The 18,167-nt window shown below is 40.5% G+C and overlaps 1 protein-coding gene across 1 annotated transcript; it reads right to left on the bottom strand.

Annotated features, from left to right (window-relative positions):
- Window positions 1–5,463: 5,463 nt before the first annotated feature.
- Window positions 5,464–15,230, bottom strand: LOC126353961 (protein yellow-like). The gene is made up of 6 exons (XM_050003266.1): window positions 15,191–15,230; window positions 11,413–11,721; window positions 10,681–10,880; window positions 9,555–9,734; window positions 7,705–8,022; window positions 5,464–5,905 (listed from the first exon to the last, which is right to left on the bottom strand). Exons 2-6 carry the CDS (start codon window positions 11,708–11,710, stop codon window positions 5,585–5,587), a joined length of 1,317 nt encoding a protein of 438 aa, XP_049859223.1. The 5' UTR covers window positions 11,711–11,721; window positions 15,191–15,230; the 3' UTR covers window positions 5,464–5,584.
- Window positions 15,231–18,167: the final 2,937 nt, after the last annotated feature.

Raw genomic sequence — 18,167 nt, 5'->3', positions numbered from 1 at the left:
CAGCGAGCGCCACTACTGCAAGCTAAATAAAAGATTCAAACTACTGAAGGCATAGTTAGCAAATGAAAGATTTTAATACAGAACAAACAATGTATTTACCTTAATAGTCATAATATACACTCCTAGAAATGGAAAAAAGAACACATTGACACCGGTGTGTCAGACCCACCATACTTGCTCCGGACACTGCGAGAGGGCTGTACAAGCAATGATCACACGCACGGCACAGCGGACACACCAGGAACCGCGGTGTTGGCCGTCGAATGGCGCTAGCTGCGCAGCATTTGTGCACCGCCGCCGTCAGTGTCAGCCAGTTTGCCGTGGCATACGGAGCTCCATCGCAGTCTTTAACACTGGTAGCATGCCGCGACAGCGTGGACGTGAACCGTATGTGCAGTTGACGGACTTTGAGCGAGGGCGTAGAGTGGGCATGCGGGAGGCCGGGTGGACGTACCGCGGAATTGCTCAACACGTGGGGCGTGAGGTCTCAACAGTACATCGATGTTGTCGCCAGTGGTCGGCGGAAGGTGCAGGTGCCCGTCGGCCTGGGACCGGACCGCAGCGACGCACGGATGCACTCCAAGACCGTAGGATCCTACGCAGTGCCGTAGGGGACCGCACCACCACTTCCCAACAAATTAGGGACACTGTTGCTCCTGGGGTATCGGCGAGGACCATTCGCAACCGTCTCCATGAAGCTGGGCTACGGTCCCGCACACCGTTAGGCCGTCTTCCGCTCACGCCCCAACATCGTGCAGCCCGCCTCCAGTGGTGTCGCGACAGGCGTGAATGGAGGGACGAATGGAGACGTGTCGTCTTCAGCGATGAGAGTCGCTTCTGCCTTGGTGCCAATGATGGTCGTATGCGTGTTTGGCGCCGTGCAGGTGAGCGCCACAATCAGGACTGCATACGACCGAGGCACACAGGGCCAACACCAGGCATCATGGTGTGGGGAGCGATCTCCTACACTGGCCATACACCTCTGGTGATCGTCGAGGGGACACTGAATAGTAGACGGTACATCCAAACCGTCATCGAACCCATCGTTCTACCATTCCTAGACCGGCAAGGGAACTTGCTGTTCCAACAGGACAATGCACGTCCGCATGTACCCGTGCCACCCATCGTGCTCTAGAAGGTGTAAGTCAACTACCCTGGCCAGCAAGATCTCCGGATCTGTCCCCCATTGAGCATGTTTGGGACTGGATGAAGCGTCGTCTCACGCGGTCTGCACTTCCAGCACGAACGCTGGTCGAACTGAGGCGCCAGGTGGAAATGGCATGGCAAGCCGTTCCACAGGACTACATCCGGCATCTCTACGATCGTCTCCATGGGAAAATAACAGCCTGCATTGCTGCGAAAGGTGGGTATACACTGTACTAGTGCCGACATTGTGCATGCTCTGTTGCCTGTGTCTATGTGCCTGTGGTTCTGTCAGTGTGATCATGTGATGTATCTGACCCCAGGAATGTGTCAATAAAGTTTCCCCTTCCTGGGACAATGAATTCACGGTGTTCTTATTTCAATTTCCAGGAGTGTATATATCAGTTCGTGACACCAATTCTTACAAATTTCAAAACTCCGCCATCTCTCTACCCACGTCCACCACTGCTGGCGGCTCACCTCCAACTGAGCAACGCTACGCGCTGTTAGCATCCAGCTGCCGCTGCCCAGCACTACAATGGCAGACAACAATGCAAACCAGCCACAGACCGCACACGGCGCAGCCAGTGATTTTTATACAGAGCGCTACATGGAGGCGGCGTTACCAATAAAAAAGACCTAAACAGCCTACTTACAACTTGTATTGTGAGTTCAAAAACTGTCCTCGGCAAAGCGACATTTTAAATCACTGAAACCGAAGATTAAGAGTTTAGAACTGATGAAAAGATAGTCTGAAGTCATTTGCTCATTGTAGTTCACACAAATGAAAATTTTCGAAATTTGGTTAGCAGTGTTAATGGGCAACGGAAACTTTAGAGAATACGAAATAAACGAAATACATTGTACAATACGCAGTTTTCGTTATAGTAATATTGATATTTTGGTTATCTATCGTTACTGAATGGAGGTGGAAAGAAAGTCTGAGTATAAAGAGACATTCTTGTGTAATAGAAATTAAAATTAGAATGGAAAGTATTAAAAACAATTGCCGAAAAATGCAAAGTTGGAATTCGGCAGAATAACGTAGCTAGCATGTTAGCTACACAAGCATCTATGTGTTGCGGTCGAGTCGTGCTGAACCACATTCCACTTCTTCCGGGTAGCTACCGCATGAATATTTTCACATGTAACCTCGAAAGCAAAATGTGTACTTGCTTTAAAATGAAATATCACATTGCGTGGATGAGAGCTCTGGCGCGAATATTAGAGCACCATGCACGTTTATCTTCACGGAACAAGTCAAAAGAAATCGCATCGCGATTTCAAGATGTGCAGTAGAACCTACAGATGCAACACAACAATAAATAATATCATCGTTACTCGTCAGTAAGGCCGTCTGTTGATCAAAACACTGCGTTCAGCAAGCAGTCATGAAAATGTTTCATCGTTTGAACAGAAAGGTAAGCTGTATTAAATGTTTCAAAGCAAATTTAAAATATTTATTAATTTTCTCTTTCTGGGTACGTCTTCTAAAATCAAAAATGAAGCGACGTAGTGGCATCAGTCCAATGCAAGAAGAAAGAGGATTGCCTCCATTTTATGGCTATTTCACAAGAAATACATGAAATTGCTAAGGTCAAAACGTTCATTCATAAGAAATGAAATACTGCGCTATTCGGTCATTCTTAAGTGGGCTGTCAACGCACTGGTTCAACATCATATCGTTATAAATCGCTACAGTCTGGAACCGCGCGACCGCTACGGTCGCCGGTTCGAATCCTGCCTCGGGCATGGATGTGTGTGATGTCCTTAGGTTAGTTAGATTTAAGTATTTCTAAGTTCTAGAGGACTGATTACCTCAGAAGTTAAATCTCATAGTGCACAGAGTCACCTGAGCCATTTTTTGATACAAATCGGCTCACTGATCTCTGCCACATGAAATCAACTAATTTCATTTCCTTGGTGTCCGCCTCCGGTAGCTGAGTAGTCAGAGTGACAGAATGTCAATCCTAAGGGCCCGGATTCGATTCCCGGCTGGGTCGAAGATTTTCTCCGCTCCGGGACTGGGTGTTGTGTTGTCCTAATCATCATCATTTCAACCCCATCGACCGACAAGACGCCATAGTGGCGTCAGATTGAAAGAATTGCCTCCTTCGTCTAACCGACGGGAGGCCCTAGTCACACGACATTCATTCATTTGCATGGTGAAACACCAACAGTTCTTAATGTCCTAATTATTTATATAGTATTTGTTTCATAAACGGACATGCTGTGAGGGACCAAAACAAATACCACAGTGCTTATTGCAGGAGGCTCCCATTTGCGAGGATACCGGTTTAAATTTCCACTTTTGCGTCGAGATTTTGATTGTCTATGATATACGAAGTTGCTTTAATCAAATGACTGGTTGATGTTCTTCCCCTGTCTGAGTTTGTACTCCATCGTTAGTGGTCTTAGCGTCTACGGGACAAGACATCCCATATTTCCATTGTTTGTGTCACATGAGAATAAAATAACGTTAATGTACATGTTTTCCGTTTTTTAAATAATGTGTGCTCAAGTGTAAATGTAACAGATAGTATTTAAACTGATGATCATGAGAGACTGTAATTTTCATTTAGTATGTCACAAAGCAATAAACGTTATTCTGCCTCATTATGAGTCCTAACAGTTTATAACATTATTTGTTTATGGGTAATTTAAATTTTTATAATTTTTTTAGTTTCAAATTTTCGCATATTGGTACTATACTTTCTGTAGATGTAAAGTAAAGTGTGCTAATATTGGAGTTTGAAGTTGATGCATTGCATGTGAGTAATTTATGTAAAATACTATGTAAATTGTTTATTACGTTAAATAATTTTCTGATGAAATTTTTTATTTAAATGTATTTGTGTTTATAAATTGTTCATGTTGATGTAAATTTGACAATTTAACAAATGGTCACGCTTAGGAACAATGTATGAAGTAGGCGTTACATAAAAGCCAGTGTGCTTTTGTTTGAAACGAAAGTGGCTCTGTGAAGTGGAAAAGGTGGAACGGGTGAACTGGCGTGCAACTGCGGGAAGCAAACCACACAGTCTGTAGGCAGCAGGGATCGAGGCAACACCACTGTGCAGCAGGAGAAGCTTCGTCTCAGATGAATACTGGAAACGACGTACAGCATAGCTGCGAGTTGTTGGACTACTGTACGTAAAACTGGACGACGCAAAGAGGAGAAATTGAGCCCATGCATCAAGATACTTGCAGGCCGTATTGTGGGTAATGTAGCCGTCATATCTGTTCGCCACACCCAAACCTACATCCACCGGATATTTTACTTTTGCACAGAATAAAACGTTAATTTAAACTGCGTTTTAATAATCATTCTTGAACTTTAAAGAACCTGTTTCACCCTATTATTTCATCCTAATCATACACCTATATAGGTTTTTTTCCTGGTGTTTGATTAATCAAGGTATCTTGTTTTACAAACTTACGAAGTGTGAATTTAACATAAAGAGCCAGCATTTAAAAGATTTTTGTCTTTTAAGTTTACTACTGCAAAGTGTTATAGTAAGAGTTTGCTAACGTAAAATTCAGTCGGAGTGTAGCCAAGTTATTAGAATCTGTTAAATGACTATACAGAGTTAGTTCAAAGAACAATGCTTTTGAAACTAAACTCCAGAAAGAAAGAGGTTTGCTTGAAGTGAAACATTCATTTTAAAAAGTGTGTGCTTTAGTATCTCACTAATTTACTACTGAAGTTTGTTGATTATGCATAGTACTTTTGTAATGGTTCCTCCCTGGCCAAATTCTTTTAGCTTCCTTGAAATTATCTACTCGTCTTTTTTCTCTTTTAAAAACCTGATGTATAAGGTTGTAATCCAACATTCTTTAAGTGGAGTAATATTTATTTGAGGAACTACATTAAACAGTAGCAAGGAAATAAGCAAAATTGAAACTTCTGCCTTTCCAATACTTCACTTTTATTGCCTGCATAGGTTGGCGACCATTAATAAAACCACCAAATGAACTTGGAAATGAGTTGTTCTAGTTTCAGTATAATGTTACTCATACTGCGTTTCTATCTAACAGCTGGGAAAGATCTTAAGAAAAGATGGGGAAAAGTCTGATTTAAGTATCCATTAGACACAAAACACGGTAAAATCCTGTAAAAAGAGTAACTACATTGATTAGCTTTTCCTATTAACAGGACTATCCTCCCATAGTGTACTTTATTTGTAAACTAAACAAAATTTTAGTAAAAGAGTTATACGTGGAAACATAGAAACAGGTTTTCTGTTATTTAGGTACAAGCACACAAGATTAAAATAGTAGAGGTAGGGTTACAAGTTCATGAAATCAGATCGACCCCAATTTTGGCAGATTCTATATTTATTTCGTTTCAGTATTTCATACAGTGGTAGTTACATTCGTCTGATCTTCCAGGACACCAAGTTGTTTCGTCTTAAAAAAACAAAATCTGTGGTACGCACAACTAACATTCTATATCCTTTATGTCAATATACAAAATTTGATAGTTGTCCTCAGAATAGTTGGTGGTATTTGACAGATAGGATGTAAATCGATCGCTCATTATATATAATCTTTGTGTTTTGGTGTCTATTTCCATGCTGCTGACAAACTGTAGATGTTCATCATCTTGAACGATTAGGTGGAAGTTCTTACGGTTGTGAGGCTTGCTTGTGTCCCAGCAGTAGATGGCCAATTCATCCAGAACAGGGAAGAATAGCAGCTGACCCTTCGGATCCACTGTCGTTACTCCACTCTGTCCCGGTAATTCTCCTGGCAGACCAACCTGAAAGAGATACAGCAGTCTCGATTAGAAAATTGGTATCTGATACCAGAACGAGTTTTACCTGTATCACTCGGTACTGAATTTCTGTAGTAACACCTAGGAACCTCCCAACATTGCTATTTGTATGGCAATTTTTGTGACACAACATTTAGCAAGATCATTAAGAATATTTTCTTAAATGTGTCATTGGCTGAGTGAATATATTCATAAGTAGAATCAAGTACATTGTACAGGATTGTTAATGTCCCACAGAAACGCAAGTAAATTCGTATGTGTTTCAAGTGAGAAAAAGCGCTTAACAAACTTATCAGACAGGATCAGCCGCCTTATAAGATTTATCACTCACAATATTGCTGTACTCGTCAAAATGTCATCGCTCGGTGATTGTTATAAATACCAGAAACACTTTGACATAATTTCCAATTGGTGTAACGAGTGGCAGGTTTGCAATGCTTACAACAAAGAGAAAGAACGTGACAGTATCTGATTCCAACACTAGTAATGAATAACTAGAGAAACTCACATCTTAAAAATATTTTTTGGTAACACCAAGAAGCGGTACATATAGTACCATTACGCAATTTCAGTATTAGGTGAGACGAATGGAAAACGAATTTCTTGGAAAATATCCATAAAAATGCAATGCATTAGTAAAGTAAATCACATTCAAGAAGCTACCGCCACTACATCTAGAGTAGTGGTGCTGCTTTTGGAGTCCTTACGAAGTGAGCTTGAGAAAAGACTTCAAGCGAGAATACAGACACTCGATGTTAAGATCGTTAACAGTTCGATGTAGGCCACGTGAAAGTGAGGCAGAAATACTGGTGATCGGAAGTGGCAATCCTGGAAGAGAGGCGATGTAGTCGTCGAGAACCTCTGTTAGGTAAATTTAGAGAAGGTATCGTGAATAATATCGTGGCTTTCCTTTGGACGATGACGCTGACCACAATCTCGCAGCCACAGAGTGCCTAAAGATGAACAGAGCTGCACCACTCGCATCGGTGTAAAATTAAAAACAAAGATGGTATACAGGAGCATCGCGCTGATAAAAAAAAATCCAATGGCATTGGGAGTACATGAATGAAAGTTAATGTCCACACTAACCACAGAATGAGTACAGTTTCCTGCAACTAGGCGCTAGATTATTCTTGTTTACTCAACAGATTTACCATATATTATAATGTTAAATTTGGTACTAATTATTCTTGTTTACTTAACAGATTTACCATAGATTATAATGTTAAGTTTGGTACTAAAAGATTAGACAAATGCGTCTAGAGATAGCTGGTTGCCCTAGCAACTGTACGAGAAACTGAATGAAAAAACTCAATCTTTGCTTAGAGCGTAAAAAGCCAACGAATTCTTCATTTCGTGTTATGAATAAGAAGGTAATTTGTCATTCTCCTAGTGACAACTAAGGTAAAATTAGTTCTGGTTTCACGCCATGAGTAGGAATAGGACTGTAAACATTCAGGAAATGTCCAGTGCTAAGCATGAGTGGAATGGCTTTGCATAAAATTGAATTTTTTGTTCATTTAGTTTTTCATAGATACTATGACACCAGTAACAATTGTACTGTTGCTGTAAATGGAAACACTGTTGCCAAGCAGAGCCGTGGTGTGAAACTTAGTACAGTAGACTTGCGTAGTTTAATACCCAAGTCTTATAGTCTGTTTCACCGAGGTTCTCAGAAACTGAAAGATTCATATTCCAGAATCACCGCATCACACCAACACAAGTACTCGCTCGATGCGGAAGTTTTCACATATTCTGCGACAGCGGAACGCATGTGACGTTACCTGCGTCTTGATGTCCAAAACATCCCCGTCGCATGCTTCTCGGATGACCTGCTTGTCGACAACGCCCTGGATGTTGCTGGCGAACGCCTGGAAGTAGAGTTTCCCGTCGCAGCTCTCATCGGCTGTCACTCCATTGATGCCGTCCGGTAGGTAGTAGGCTGGACCTCCCGCCTTGGTGAAGAAGAAGCCGGGCTTGGGGTGGAAGTACTGACTCTGGAGGTGTTTGGAGGCTCCAGTAGTGAGGTCCGTTACAGACAGTACGTTGCCTCTGGTGTCGGAGCTGTAAGCCGTTAGGCAACCATCCGGGCACGCGTCCACCTGAACATAAACTCATCTCTGTGTATCTCCTTTAACACACTCGTTATCCTTGTTTTAAATAAACACAGAGGTTATTTTGACAATACTCAAGTGACTGGCATAAGAACGTACATAACTAACAGGAAAATAACTGTAAATCTCTGTCAGTTAAGCAGTGTGACTGCATCATCAAACGATTCCAAAAACTATATTTGTCTTTCATTTGAATATCTATGTCTAATGAAGATTGCCCCTGGGGGGGTAGATGAATCCCAATTCTCTCAATGACACAACCTCTCTCTTAACTATTCGGACAATAAAAGACCTTCTTCTACAAATTTAATGACGAGTTGAAATACGAAAAGCTACTCAGCTGTATTACGGTTTATTCGATTTTTAAAATTTTTCTTAAATGCAACTAATTTAGAGAACAGATTTGATGACGACAATAATATAGAAATGTTTTATATGGCAGGTAGGGACCATAATCCGAAGCAACTCTCCCATGGAGTGGTGCTCCGGTCAGGTCACAGTTTGCAGCACACTGACTCAGTGCACAGAATCTGGTAGAGATTTCAGCTTCAGTTACCAGCAAAGGTCTCAACGGTATCTGCAACGAGAAAGATGGACCTTGATAGTGTGAAAATAAGGGAAGGCTTTTTTTACTCAGTGAGTAATATTGGTAAAAGTCTCGTCAGCACTCACTACTGGTGCAATGGTGCTACCTTTAGATGAGTTTGGATGAGTTTTGTTCACTTAGGTTGCCCTTGGAAACACAACTCCTATTTGTCAATAGCCCCCCCCCCCCCCCCATCCACGGATGGCCGAACCACACAATAACACTGGGTTCGGTGTGAGGCGGTGGTGTAGTGAGTGGACTGCTGTAACCAGTTGTGGGAATGTGTACCACTGAGGGCTACGGCAGGGACGAAACTTCTCCATCGTTTCTAGGTCCCAAGTTCAATACGTACATACATACATGTGTAGGAGAAATCCTCAGGGCGAATAAGGCATTCATGCTGAGTGCATAAAATATAGCCTTTTTTTTAATGTCAGCAACGCGTTAATTGTTGGAAAGTGGCATAAATTCCACAGAATATGCAAGATGCTAAGGGGCACCTAGTAGTACCCTCACGTATATTTGTAATTGTAAACAAGTGCCTGAAAAGAAAAACATAGGTAGAAACATTATTTAAATATTATAAGATCATGGCTGTTACTACTCTATTGAACGTAAATGGGTCATGGGTCACTAAAAGGATCTAGCAATATGGAAATAATAAATAAGAATGAGATCACAAACCAAATGACGTGGCATAAACACATTAGCAGGATATATACTAAATGATTATCTCTCATGATCATTAGATACAAACCTAAAGGAAGATAAAGCAAAGGAAACAACTGAAAAAGATTTCTTTTGGCAATATGTAGTTGTGTGACGTAGAAGCAGACATTACTATTTCGCAAAACTATCATAATTTTATAGTCAGTTCTCATACGGAAAATAAAGGTCATTTTTACATAAACTGTCTTTTCCAATAAGTACTCACCCATAAATAGGTGTACAATGCGTTGCAGGCTGCGTTCTGGATAACTGTGGAACTGATGATCTCATCTTTCCGCAGGTCGAAGATAACAATTTTTGGTGGACACACGTTTTTGGGACTCGTTGTCAGGTCCAAAGCGCCATTGTCGAGAGCATATAGTGTATCGTCATCCGCCCACGTTTTCTGAAATAATCAATGAATGAACTCACAGTTGAAACTTTCGACGATAGATGTCTGTACTAGAATCGTGGATTAATGCACTGAGGAAAAGATTAATCACCTTGCAACTTTGTATATCTGGACCTTACTTGGTATGTTGCTTTCTGTCTACTATTTAAGTAATCTTAATAAAAAGGATAGAAGAAACAATGACGAAGAACAGATTTCGTAAGTTACTGACTCAAACGGAGGTAGCGAAAATGTTACACGATTCAGAAATGAATGTGTACCACTAGTTACGATAAGAACGATTTTAAGACAAAATTAATTTTAACATAGAATACAACTACAACAAGGCCAAAAGTAACAATAAACTGGACTTCTGTACCGGTAGAAGTTAAAGTGTTCTACAATGTATTCAAGATAATGCTAGGCAACTGAAGCTGTGAAGCAATAACGAGTAGATTGGAATAAGCAAAAGATTATTTCATCATAGAGGGAATTACACAAACATTTTACCAAGTAAAATTAAGCCCCTACCTTTTATATGCAGCCAGATTTCTTTAAAGGTGGTATAACAATGTGTATACAACTGGCGATACTGACAATCTTTTTTATGATTAATAAAAAGAAGGAAACTAGTTACAACAATTATCATAATTATTGTAACATTCTCAACTAATATTATGGGGAAAGGTTTTTGACACTCTAACGTTACTGTAAAATGAACTAAATACAGATAACTAGATACATAGGTCCCAAGCACTGGAAACGATTATTGAGCACCAGCATTTTTTTTTGGGGAAGAAAGAAAATAATACAGGTTACATAGAAAACGTATTGAAGGAAGAACGTGGTGAATCGAAAAAAAGGACAAATAGAACCAAATAAGGATGAAAACGCCAGGAAGACGTCAGCACAGAGACTGCTTGTGTACAGAGTAAGAATGTACATGCCACAGGAGACTCACGGTCGTTCTGCTGACGTCCACCAGCTGGGTGTTGCAGTCGGTGATGGAGTCCTCGGTGGTGTGGTGGATTTCCAGGTTGGGGTAGGGCTTCAGTAGCGGACTCTGCTCTCCGTCGTAGGGGATGGTGCTCAGCGTCACCGGGATGCCGCGGCGGACGAGCGGGGTCGTCACGAATATGCGGTTCCGCTGGTGATCGTCCACTGCGACACCAAGAACATAGGCCGTTCATACTGTGTTTTATAATCGGACATCTAAACAGACATAGCGGCATCATACGATATTGAATTCGCCCATAGCAGAGTACTAGCTAAAGTAAATCTGTCCCACTACCTGCTTGTGCTTCTCCTTTTGCAATTCTACGTTATGATTGTATGCTCCGACGTAACACAATATGGTAAATAAAGCATCGATACGAGCAGCAACCTTACTTTTCTGTTTCACCAGTAAACGTCACAATTACACGTAGGTTATCTTTCTAGAGTTTTTCATATTAACAATAATGATACTCGTAAACCAAAGTTTGCAGATCCCACAGTCGTCGCTAGTCGATCTCCTTATACTTGTTCCCTTACTATCCCAATATTTGTAGCAATTACCATACTAGAGTTATTGATCTTGTTTCCTTTCGGTCACCTCCTTGGTCGTGATCAGCATCATACCATCAGCGTCATGCCATAACAAATATCTGATGATGATAAATAAGAGTAATGTATTTCTTACTGGGATTCTTACATGTTAGGTCGTATCCCAAAACCTGTTTTGGGTCGTAGCGTCCGGTGGCCTTCATTTCCTTTTCCAACGTCCCATCGTCTCCGAAGTCGAATTCGAGCTCTTTGGCGGCCTTGATGGTGACCAGCAGCGGCTCCTGGGAGGCGCCCTTGCTCCTCGTCCCTGGGGGCGCCTTGCCGGCCCTGTGGGCCGCTCTGACTCGACCTCCGTGCCTCGAGGCGTGGCCTGGCCTGTGGAGAGCCTCACCAGCCGCCACCAGCAGCAGCACCAGCAACGCGAGCGTCCACACGCCAGGTCCCATCTCGTAACTGTCTGTCAATATTTTGTAAATCGCTTTCAGTTCCCCATCAAAATTAACTAGATGGAAATGAAAAATCATGGCGTCTCTAGATGACAAGCATTGTGATTAGTCTTAGGGGTGTAACATTTAGAATTGATTTTCGTGTCGGTGTTTCAGTGATCTCTTGTTTTAATCTCCTTCATCAGCAGAAGTCCAGATGCTGCTAAATCTAATTTGCTGAATTTTTTTTTATCCGAACGGGTGATCCAACGGCGTCTAGTTGTTTTGTTAAGATAGATGGACTGTAATAATCCTTACGGTTGGTTGGGGGGGGGGGGGGGAGTGAACCTTCGCCGCGTATTTACTATGTGGATTGCCGTAGATGGACTGGAATGCTGTTCAGTAAAAGCGGCAGACTATCCGATCGGAACATTCACATAAAGTTGCAAAAAACTGTGCCATTCCTGAAAGGACCCACGGAACGTTTACAGACCAAGGTCGTTGTTTATCCACTTCTCTTGATCTGCATGTATTTTGAAATGATCTGACTAGTATATTGAACAGATATGTGTCCCGCTTTGTTAATAAAATTTTGCAGGGACGGTTTGTAGTTTTCGCAGTCGCCATTCTTCCATGGACGGAAAATGAGGAAAGCTGGTCAATAGTATGATGGGGAGTTGGTAAACCGATAGTTGCATTTAACTCACCATTTCTTGTTTTTAGTAGGCGTTATTTATTGTAGACAACTTTGGTTACTTGAATCTTCAAATAACTTATTACTTTTGCAAAAACAGATCGCGACAGCTTGGTTGGATTAGTATACGTTGCCGCTTATGACCGCACCGTTGCTTTAATAGCTTCTCGAAATTCACTATAGACGGAAAAAGTATCCACTTTTTCGACTCTTGTAACGTGAAAGTCTGAATGACTTCATGACCGAGTTGTCTGACCACATTAAGAGAAACAGACCGACTGATAGGTTTGAAGCTCACAGGTAAACACACAAACCATGCCTAAAGTAGTTGGTTGCTTACATTTGAGTCAGCAAACGTTTGTAGTACATCTTTTCCTATTTCACAGTGTATTCCGGCTGTGTCATCTTGTTGACATTTGATTAAATTCTACTCCTGTTGTGTCGTAGAAGAACTGTTTGACGGCATTTTCCGTTTTGTAGTTCCCGTAGAAAAGTAAATTCGGTGTCATAATTGAGCAACTACAAATGATAGAAGCTAATAGCATGCAGCAGATAGTTACAACACAGAATTAGTTCTAATTTATCAAAAACTATACCTAAATAGTGTTCGTTCTCCTCGATGTATTCCAGTTGAACTGTCTTAGGTGCCACTCAGGGTGTGGGTGAGGATGATAAGATTGGAAGAAAAGATGTCCAAAACGACTGTTCGTACTTATTCCCTGTATTTAGTTGCCTTGGAGGCGTTTAGAAGTGGGAAGTGCAGTTTCTCCCTTGTTTGTCTTGTTCAGTGCATCAACCAGATCGCGAGAATGAGTAGTGCAGCGGGCCAATAATATTATCACCGTGTTTCGTGATTTAAGACGCAGCCACACTACTGAATATCACAGGTAGATTTAAGATCCTCTCTTGATTTGCATAGGGTCAGACGGCAGAGAATCAGACATTGTATGTGAGTGAAATATGTGCCAGTAGGCGATGTAGAACGTATGTGCATGTGATGGACTTCATCCAAAATTTGTACATGTGTTGTTTAGTATCTGGAAAGAAATACTGCAGGGGGAGGGGGTAAGGGAATGAAAATCACCAACCTCATATTTGGGTGGAAGTGATAACAGGGTAATGGATAGAGAAGGGCTGAGTGGTAGGTTGACCGAGATGAGTGATCACAGAGAGACAGCAGGGGAGAGATGTGGAGAGAGAGAGAGAGAGAGAGAGAGAGAGAGAGAGAGAGTAAGAGATGGGAAGCTAGGCATTTAAAGGTGTCTCAGCAAGTGTATAACAATGTAACACAGTAAAATGAAGCGAAATGGTGTAATATGTACACAAATCAATATGTTAGTTGTTTTTCCTCTGTGTCAAATTGTATTTCTGCAAACACATCACGTAATTTGCTACATGATGTTTTCTGGATTGTCATAATTGCACCACAATTTGCACTACCCTTTCAGTATGGACCAACCATTTTGTATACACGTGTGCACACCCAGCACGTGACCTGCAGTCCAGGGAAAAATAAGCGTTAATGGCTTGCTCTTGCTTCATGTACTTAGAAGTATGCACCTCAAAAAACGTACGACTTGTAATACTTACAAATATTAATCTGCAAATGACGTAAGTACTGTCGTAATTACGTTCAGTGCCATTCTCAGAAACATACGCACTTACATGTTTTACACCCTGTATACGTATTGTGTCGCAGTGTTTTGCGACGGACTCCTCAGGGTGGTAGATCGTATCATGAGTACTTTTGTTAGGGAAAAATTGCTACCTGACGCTTCCTAGAGCTATCGTTTCACTGAATTCAAATGGCTCTGAGCACTATGGGACTTAACATCTATGGTCATCAGTCCCGTAGAACTTAGAACTGCTTAAACCTAACTAACCTAAGGACAACACACAACACCCAGCCATCACGAAGCAGAGAAAACCCCTGACCCCGCCGGGAATCGAACCCGGGAACCCCGGTGTGGGAAGCGAGAACGCTACCGCACGACCACGAGATGCGGGCTTCACTGAATTCATTTGTTCTAACACAATCAAATTTCACGAACTAGCAGGGTCTACTAAGCAGCTGTGCTGCATTTATCCTCCGACCATCTATTGCAGAGGATGTGTAGAGTGATTCTGAACAAGCAAAACTTAAGAATTATTGACTCTAAGCGGAGAAAGGTACATTAGAAGCTAGGCCTAACTGCTTTCATGCTGCGAAGAGGACTCGCATCAATGTAAAAAGTATTGTCTGTGACAGAAGTTGTTCCCACGATGTAGTCAATCACCCCTAATCGTTTGTGGCAAGGATTTTGAAATGACTCCTATATATTCCCATGTGCCTTTCAGAGTCCATTCCTCACTTCAGTCTCTCATCAACGTTTTTATTTATATGAGTTACGTACATAAGAAACTGGCGTTTCGTGCCTTGGGTACAATAAAACATTAATTGGTCTTATTCTGAAGTAAGGAGGTAGCTTGTGGGAGTAAGCATCTAGGTACGGGAAACAAGAAACAATGAGGCTTTCATCTGTGAACAGTTAATTGTTTCAAGAAAAAATTCCATACCAGGGCAGACCAATCAAATGAAGTGTCTGACTTTTACGAAAAAGCGATGTTTGTCATCACTATTCCATAGGTGTTACCACTGCTTCTTAACTCAGGTAATGTTGCAGGAAGTTCGTTTTAAATGAATACATATCCAGGTGTTTTCGAATTGAAACGTTAAGAAAGGGACCTAGATGGTACTTCCACCATTATAACCATACCAGTGTCCGTAATAACTAACAGAAATCAACTGCAGAAGGGACTGTGCTTACCTTAATGTGGTCTGGCAGAAAGTGAGGTGACACAACTTCTGAAAGTACCTCCGCCTACGAAAGTTATATATAGGCGCAATTCAGTAGTAACTGCAGCCGGTTTCCACGTTATCAACTTATGGAAGGTCATTATGAGTTATATTGTCTTGTAATTCTATCAGCAACTTGTTCCTGCATTGCAACTAAGGAAACAATAGAAGTAGATATGAAGTGTGTTGATAACTCGACACAATGCTTAATTTACATCCTAGGTGTTATTCTCGACATTTCCTTGGCATTCGGCAAGCCACACGTGACTCCTGGTGGTGCAGATGGCTAACACCCCAGGAAGCTCAGTCCTCTTTGAGTGTGTTCAGGTCTAGTGAACTTGTGGCTCTTGGACTGGAGTCCAGGTAACACAGCCCTTCCTCTATAATTGTATAATGTAAGCACACTTCGACCATAACCGTGTGGTGAAGCTCTGCAACGTTGTTTATCATAGGGATTTTTTTTTACCATCCGGTATGTCAAGTATGGTGCAAACATCAGCCTCTAGACGTGATACTTTCTGATGGGAGGATGGCTGTTGCGGTGAAATATCTGGAAACTATTCCTCAAACACTGTGTCATATGATTTATAATATTCATAAAAGATCAAAATCAACTTAATGTTTTCCATAAAATTAGACTATTTCATGTTATGTCTCGTTTTAACATTAATGTTGGAACGAAGCAAACAAGTTCAGCATATCTCCTATCTTTAATTTGAGGCAGATAAGCACATCTCATGTCCCAGTTTCATTTCACATCAACCATAATGCATAATGATAGTTTTACATATCTTCACACACGAATAGTTAGTTTACAGTATTTCAACCTCTCTGGTTACTTTAATCTCTATCTAACAATCACTAATCTCTTCTCATTGAAAATGGCATGTCCAATCTGCTGTTAACATTTACTCAACATAGGACATTTTTATTCAAATACTTATTTTCTTTCTACACAGAACAAGTGCGTTGGTTTCCTTTTCGGATTATGATGGGGGTCTCAAGTAAGATATCATACCTCTTTCTCCAATATGCAACAAGTCATCAATAAAGTGTTTCACCAAGAATGATTCCAGTATGTGTAAGTAAACATAAACTAAACAAATGTTCTCTCAGTATTGTCACATAAAAAGTTCAACATCTTTTTTATATACAAGATCAGTAATGCAAATTTGTCGTTTTCATACCAGAAGTGCCAGTGCATATTTCAAGTATAACTAACAATTCTGAATTAAAAAGTGTAATGTATCTCATACTAAGGAAAATCTTTTATATATTTACAAAGATATGATGCAATTGCCACAAATGAAAGGATATTTTCATAAACCTCTATAAATAATGCCTGTTATGTACAAATCTTTTGGTAAAATTCTTTACAACTAAATGTGATAATATAAACTACTATTAAATATCGTGATGTTGCTATATTGTTAGATAATCAATAAAAAGTCAAAAATCAAACATAAAACTAAAAAGTAAACATATTCTCATCTTCAAATTTAAAAAAAAGGAGATGCAATGACATGAGTGGTCAACTTTGTATCAATGCATGTAATAATACTAATGCATTACGAATCTAGTTGTGTATCCTAGTATCTTCCCCCAATGTAAAATTTTCTGACCATAACATAACCAAAACACCTGCTTCACAATAATATATGTTAGCTATAATATTGTTTATGAAAGCCAACACATATATTCATGTTTCCGGCAATACGTATATCAATCCATCACAGCTACTACTAAGGCCGGAACAAGTAATTGTAACAATAATGTAAAAAAAATTAAATCAGTCAATGTTTCCCATTTTCTTTTGATTAACGATCAATGATAATTTCTGATCTCCTCTTCAACATTTCAGAATGTGTATCTCAAAATACAGTAGAGTAACACAACTTCTTTCTTAATGTACTGCAAGGAAAATAATTCCATCATAGCTTGGAATTATTTCCAAGTACACATTTTACGAAAGCACTGTGGTTGGTTGGTTGTTTGGAGAAGAGACCAAACAGCGAGGTCATCGGTCTCATAGGATTAGGGAAGGATGGGGAAGGAAGTCGGCCGTGTCCTTTCAAAGGAACTATCCTGGCATTTGCCTGGAGCGATTTAGGGATATCACAGCAAACGTAAATTAGGATGGCCAGATGCGGGATTGAACCGTCGTCCTTCAGAAAGCGAGTCCAGTGAGCTAACCACTGTGAAGAAAGCAGTATATATGTGCAGTGAAAAGCCAGCATATATTCATAATCGAAGTTCCATCCTGTACCAAGTATATACATACGCAAACATCAAAGTGTACACATAAGTAAAAATAGCATATTCATAAGTGTCTAAGTAAGACATAAAGAACTGTCTAAGAATGTGTGACATCAGAAATGTGTTACTGTAGAAGCCAATGTCACATAGATGAGGCTGTTGCATTTACCTCATACATGTTGCATGAATGAGAGTGACTCCCTCTGAGGGACAGAAAAGTGTTGTATAATGAGAAATTTCAAATAATGAAATTAGTGTACATCAGTCACCAGTTTAGTGTGTATGTATGTACAGTTTTAACAGTTTTAGATTTAGGACAGACACGTCTGTATTTATTAGGATGTGGATTTTCTGAACTTTGGAATGGTACAACATATCTCTCAAAAAACAGTGTAACCTCACTGTTTATAATTTTTGATTTTGCATAACACTCAGGTAACACAGGGTTTGCTGTCTTAATTGCGTGGGTTTCACTACAGTGTCATGCCTCTGTTTTCTTTTATTATAGTGCCGCTCATTCGTCTTCTTAACAATGTCTTCTCTCTCAAATGCAGAAATATTCTTACATGATGAAAATTCAGCTAACTCACTGACGAGGTAAGAACATTTCTTAAGATATAAAATTTCATATGAAGAACAGGTAGTTGTAACATGTTGCAAACCGTTTAATACATCTTCAGAGTGACCTAGAT

The sequence above is a fragment of the Schistocerca gregaria genome, chromosome 3 (genome assembly GCF_023897955.1).
Source record: "Schistocerca gregaria isolate iqSchGreg1 chromosome 3, iqSchGreg1.2, whole genome shotgun sequence".
Classification (NCBI taxonomy): domain Eukaryota; kingdom Metazoa; phylum Arthropoda; class Insecta; order Orthoptera; family Acrididae; genus Schistocerca; species Schistocerca gregaria.
The sequence above is the reverse complement of the archived record's forward strand: the minus strand, read 5'-3'. Positions and strand labels throughout refer to the sequence as shown.

Bases quoted from the DNA above. Each gene is read 5' to 3' on its own strand.
- LOC126353961 (XM_050003266.1), bottom strand. From the start codon at position 11,710: ATGGGACCTGGCGTGTGGACGCTCGCGTTGCTGGTGCTGCTGCTGGTG. The intron at 10,881-11,412 runs GTAAGAATCCCA...TTGGTGTCGCAG, and splicing joins TTTGGGATACGACCTAACAT to TGGACGATCACCAGCGGAAC. The intron at 8,023-9,554 runs GTGAGTACTTAT...GTTTATGTTCAG, and splicing joins CATTGTACACCTATTTATGG to GTGGACGCGTGCCCGGATGG.